The 6342-nt window shown below is 37.8% G+C and overlaps 1 protein-coding gene across 5 annotated transcripts in view; it reads left to right on the top strand.

The window, feature by feature from the left end:
- The window catches only part of LOC139121017 (3-hydroxy-3-methylglutaryl-coenzyme A reductase-like), a 99364-nt gene extending 94122 nt beyond the window's left edge, over positions 1–5242 (top strand). For 4 of the 5 annotated variants that reach the window (XR_011549201.1, XR_011549204.1, XR_011549202.1 and 1 more), the window contains exons 20-21: positions 117–345; positions 1317–5242. Coding sequence is in view for 1 of the 5 variants with exons in the window: in XM_070685590.1 (XP_070541691.1) it covers positions 221–343 (123 nt within the window). In the remaining 4 variants the exon portion in view is untranslated. The remainder of the gene's footprint in view (positions 1–116; positions 346–1316) is intronic. The other variant, XM_070685590.1, reaches the window with a different exon arrangement.
- The last annotated feature ends 1100 nt before the right edge of the window (positions 5243–6342 follow it).

The following is a 6342-nucleotide window of genomic DNA, read 5'->3' on the forward strand; positions in this document are numbered from 1 at the left end:
TTCTACTGTCAAAACAAATATGGCATGAGTAACACTAAAAAGATTGGAGTTTGATTTTTTGCTAGAATGCACTACTAGAGTGATACTAATCGTTTTTCTATTTTTATTTTTATTAGCTGGTTGGCATGTGCTCGAGCCGACTGCGACGGCAACGATCCGACGTTTTCGGATTCAGACAAATCGATGTCCCAATTGGCTGGCTTTATCTTTCTCGTTTTAGGGATGGTGGTCGCCGTGGCACTGTACTGCCGAAGCTACTACGTCGACAACTTTACCTATGAGCAACGGCAATACAGTGACATATACAAGGAAGTTGAGAGAGAAGTACTGGAAGAAAAAATGAAGGTACATTTCATGGATATCTATACAATACAAATATCTCCTAGAAAGATCTCGAGGTCGCAGCTGTTAAGTCATTTAGTCGTGAAGTTTACCTATGTTCGAGTTTAATTAAAATCCTAGGTGGATTTACCATATTTTCAAATCAGGTCACGGTTGTTGAAACGGGGATGGTGGGGGAAGGGAGCGCTATATTCTATGATATTTTGTAGTAAAAATCTCTAGCTGAGAAGCTCAGCTCCAAAATTACGCAAGTCCTTATAATAGCTCCCAAGAGGGAATAACGACCAAGAGGGAATGGCCACCTTAACTGTTGACCTGCCAGAATTCGAATAAATAGCTATGAAACAACCTAACGAAGTTTATGTCAATGTGTACTCTGAATGTTTACATAAACTGTTACGAAGTCGAGGTATAATTCTTTGAAATATTTGGTTATTTTTGTTCAACAAAATAGACGTAATATTCTACTCCATCTGCCAAAGCTATGTTGACTTACGAATAACGTACTCTTCCAAACAAGACGCACTGTGTAATATGTTACGTTATTGTGGACAAAAGATTTATCGTTCCGACTTAATAGATCAAAAGCCAACAGTTATATTGGACATGATGGGATATGAAACAGGTACAAGTAGCTCAAGCACTAGGCATGTGACCTTGATTTTGAGAGAAAAACATATTTAAGAAACGGAACAAGAAAAAATGCTCTTCGCCGAGCATATATATATATATATATATATATATATATATATATATATATATATATATATATATATATATATATATATATATATATATATATATATATATATATATATATATATATATATATATATATATATATATAATAAAGAGATAAGTTAGGAGTTCCATTTTATAGACCTATACCTTACTGTTGCATGTTATCGTGTACAAGAAAACTTATTCTAATTATCAATAACTTATATTAAATTTCATCGCATTATTATTCGCAGGAAGCTGCGAACAAAGAAGCAAAAGAAAACTCCGCTAAGTTCTTCGAAGTAACTGAATGGAAGCCAGAGCAAGAACTGAATGAATGCACGTGGGGAGAGTTACGGGATACTTGGGACGGCATTGTGCCTAAAGAGCACTCGGAAGGATATACACCGCTTTATAGATGGGCCAAATTACACGCCAACGATGGTGGCGCCGATAATGCAGCACAAAATGCACCTAGTGATGCAACTGCAAGTGCCCCTAGCGATGCAACTGCAAGTGCATCTAGTGATGAAACTACAAGCAAGATGGTGTAAAAATGACTTGATCCGTGATGGCTGTGCCGGTTGGTTTGAGTTTAAGACGTTTCTGATAGTTAAGAAGTCCATGTTCTTGAGAAAGAGTAAATTCTTATTATAACTTTAACTTCTGTTTTGACTACATTAATAGCTACATTGTATTAGTCTACTTTCTACATCGTATTTAGATATAATCAGTCTGGTCCTTACCATGTCAACATGGAATGTACATATGTGACATGCATTATAAAGTGTTAATAAGTGCAGACACTTACTTTGCCTAAAATTAAACCTGTAAAGTAAAGTTACTGAGAGATACAGATACAACAGAGTGCAGCTGGTAAAACATGACAAAACCGTAAACAAGTTTAATTGATCTGTGTTGATAGTGGGCTTGCTAACCAAATTTATTGTCTTCCGGGTCATGATTAAATATGCTTTAAAAGTACAGGTACCGTAACTCTGACAATTTTTCTGCATTTTGTTCCGTGTATCAACCTCAATATTTTGGCGCATTTCCAAAAGTTATTGACATGCCATGTATTTGATTTGTCAACATGGGCGTGCCAGTGTTTGGCTTTCGTTGTTTTTGTCAAAGGGAGGCGGTCGTCGGAACTGCGCTAAAAGGTCGCATGGTACCCATACGACACTGTATCTGAGGTACAATCTGTATCTAAGGTACGTTGGCGATTAATGGAAGTTGAAACATGTTAAACATTATGTACATTGTAAAAGTTAAATGTTGCAACTATGTTGGTGATATGCATCTAGGTGTCGTGCATGAACAACTTTATAGAGGAATGCAAATATTTATCCCGTCAACTAGCACTACCGAGTGTTGACAAGCGCTTTCCTCTTGCTACTTTACTCAAGATTTACTGGTTTACTCTCAATGCTGTCTTTCTTAATTTGCCAAATTTTCAGTAAGAAATAAACATGAAAATATGTCTTTGTACACAGAAAAAGTACGCAGAGAAAAATGCGGTTACTCTGAATTCCGAAGGTTGCGAGTTTTTTCTTAACTAACTAAAGATATGTTCATTAAGAAACGAAGTAGTTTTAGTTGCCTTAGGTGGCAAGCCCTACCCCTACATAAAAACGCAAAATGTGTGAGTGATATACAGTATATAAAGCACGAAACGTACGGCTCTGACAACATTCTGTAGTCTCATTACTGATCGCAACAATGTGACAGTCGAAATCGACTTCAGCAATTGTCAATTTTTCATCCTGTTTGTAATTAATAAAGCGAAAACCGAAAGAAACATATCGTACACGTCATAGACAGACTTTCATGGTATAAAAATCAACTCAGTTAATGTTAAAGATGTACAAAGTGATTTCAACACCCCCTACTTTCTTAAAAGCCGACAATGGAAATTTTCAAAACACGTCTTCTATGTTTACATTTATTTAACTGACGTTCGCTATGTAGGTGGTATTTTTGTATAATATATGTTATTGGCCAGACAATCACCCTTTCAAATGCGTTATTGGCCAGACAATCACTCTTTCAGATGTAGTATTGGCAAGACAATCACTCTTTCAGATGTGTTATTGGCCAGACAATCACTCTTTCAAACGTTATCGGCCAGACAATCACTCTTTAAAACGTTATTGGCCAGACAAACACTCTTTCAGATGTAGTATTGGCCATACAAACGCTCTTTCAAAGGTTATTTGCCAGACAATCACTCTTTCAGAAGAAATATTGGCCAGACAATCGCTCTTTCAAACGTGATTGGCAAGACAATCACTCTTTCAAATGAGGTATTGGCCAGACAATCGTTCTTTCAGATGAAGTATTGGCCAGACAATCACTCTTTCAAACGTTAACGGCCAGACAATCATTTATTCAAACGTTATTGGCCAGACAATCACTCTTTCAGATGAAGTATTGGACAGACAACCGCTCTTTCAGATGAAGTATTGGCCAGACAATCACTCTTAAAACTTTATTGGCCAGACGATCACTCTTTCAAACGTTATTGGCCAGAGAATCATTCTTTGAGATGAAGTATTGGCCAGACAATCGATCTTTCAAACGTTATTTGCCAGACGATCACTCTTTCAATCGTTATTGGCCAAACAATTACTCTTTCAGATGAAGTATTGGCCGGACAATCACTCTTTGAAACGTTATCGGCCAGACAATCACTCTTTCAAACGTGATTGGCCAGGCTATCGCTCTTTCAGATGAAGTATTGGCCAGACAATCCCTCTTTCAAACGTTATCGGCCAGACAATCACTCTTTCAAACGTTATTGGCCAGACAATCACTCTTTCAGATGTAGTAATGGCAAGACAATCACTCTTTCAAACGTTATCGGCCAGACAATCACTCTTTCAAACGTTATTGGCCAGACAAACACTCTTCAGATGTAGTATTGGCCAGACAAACGCTCTTTCAAAAGTTATTTGCCAGACAATCACTCTTTCAGATGAAATATTGGCCAGACAATCGCTCTTTCAAACGTGATTGGCAAGACAATCACTCTTTCAGATGAATTATTGGCCAGACAATCGCTTTTTCAAACGTTATTGGCCAGACAATCACTCTTTCAAATGTTATTGGCAAGACAATCACTCTTTCAGATGAAGTATTGGCCCGACAATCACCCTTTCAAACGTTAACGGTCAGACAATCCCTCTTTCAAACGTTATTGGCCAGACAATCACTCTTTCAAATGAGGTATTGGCCAGACAATCGTTCTTTCAGATGAAGTATTGGCCAGACAATCAGTCTTTCAAACGTTATCGGCAAGACAATCACTGTTTTAGATGAAGTATTGGCCAGGCAATCACTCTTTCAAACGTTATCGGTCAGGCAATCACTCTTTCAGATTACGTATTGGCCAGACAATCGCTCTTTCAAACGTTATTGGCCAGACAATCACTCTTTGAGATGAAGTATTGTCCAGACAATCACTTTTTCAAACGTTATTGGAAAGACAATCACTCTTTCAGATGTAGTATTGGCAAGACAATCACTCTTTCAAACGTTATTGACCAGAGAATTACTCTTTCAAACGTTATTAGCCAGACAATCACTCTTTCGAACGTTATTGGCCAGACAAACACTCTTTCAGATGAAGTATTGGTTAGACAAACGCTCTTTCAAACGTTATTGGAAAGACAATCACTCTTTCAGATGAAGTATTGGCCAGACAACCACTCTTTCAAACGCTATTTGAAAGACAATCACTCTTTCAGATGAAGTATTGGCCAGACAATCACTCTTTCAAAGGTCATTAGCCAGACTATCACCCTTTCAAGTGCGTTATTGGCCAGACAATCACTTTTCAAATGTGTTATAGGTAAGACAATTACTCTTTCAAACGTTATTAGCCAGGCAATCACTCTTTCAGATGAAGTATTGGCCAGATAATCACTCTTTCAAACGTTATTGGCCATCCAATCCCTCTTTCAAACTTTATTGGCCAGACAATCACTCTTCCAGATTAAGTATTGACCAGACAATCACTCTTTGAAACGTTATCGGCCAGACAATAATTCTTTCAAACGTTATTGGCCAGACAATCACTCTTTCAGATGAAGTATTGGCTCTTTCAAACGTTATTGGCCAGCCAATCCCTCTTTCAAACGTTATTGGCCAGACAATCACTCTTTCAGATTAAGTATTGGCCAGACAATCACTCTTTGAAACGTTATCGGCCAGACAATCACTCTTTCAAACGAAGTATTGGCCAGATAAACACTCTTTCAAACGTTATTGGCCAGACAAACACTCTTTAAGATGAAGTATGGGCCAGATAATCACTCTTTCAAACGTTATTGGCCAGACAATCAGTCTTTCATAACATGTCGGTAAAAACTTTCACCGGCGTTATATTTGTCATATTTAAAAATGTTAACATTATGCGAGAGAAAATTAAACCTTGACTGAAGAGGTGTAATTAAAATTTAAAAATGCATGTATAGTTTGGGGAATAAAGGTGTATGTATGGCATACTTTACAGTGTCGATTACGTCGCTGCAATATTTTCTCGTCTCTTTCCTTTGACTTTTTTCATATCATAGCCTAACCTTTTCTTGAAATTAGACTTTGTATCGTTCCGACCTGGCTCATGGCTCTCTATTTGAAACTAAATCAGAATCATTCAAAGATGATGGAGATACAGCGGTGTTTATCGCGTCAAACGTCTTTGTATCTGCTACGTTACGGTAAAGGACAAATCGAATTTCAAGTTTATTTTTATCTAGGTAAAAGAGTCTAGGTCTCATCATTTGGTAAAGAAAATCAAGTAGATGGACTGTGGAAAGTCGTTATGATACTAGTTTTTCCTAGCGTATCCTGGTTTCGCATTCATCGTTGTCCTGCTTCTCCTGACATCGGACTTTAGTTGAGACGCGGCAATTAAAGTCATCGACTTTTGATGACCGATGCCACACACGCACGTGTGTTATCACTGGTAGCTGTACCATATCCAATGAATCAGACCCTGCCTCTGACGATTGTTTTGAAGAAGACAGAGTTAAGATGGGTATCACGTGCCTTAGCAAAGTTAGGCGGTGCAAAAGTTCGGCTCAAGTTAAGAGTGGCAAATTCGACAATAAGACCACATATTCTTGAACACAGCAAATGGAAGAGGGTTACATAACGCCTGGCAAAGGACCGTCTTCAACCTGAAAGTAGTACTAAAACATCGTATCAAACAAAGAGTCGCACGTCTCCAGGTGTACCCCGATTAAAAAAATATACCTATCATTTATGTAACCTTGT

The sequence above is a fragment of the Ptychodera flava genome, chromosome 21 (genome assembly GCF_041260155.1).
Source record: "Ptychodera flava strain L36383 chromosome 21, AS_Pfla_20210202, whole genome shotgun sequence".
NCBI lineage: Eukaryota > Metazoa > Hemichordata > Enteropneusta > Ptychoderidae > Ptychodera > Ptychodera flava.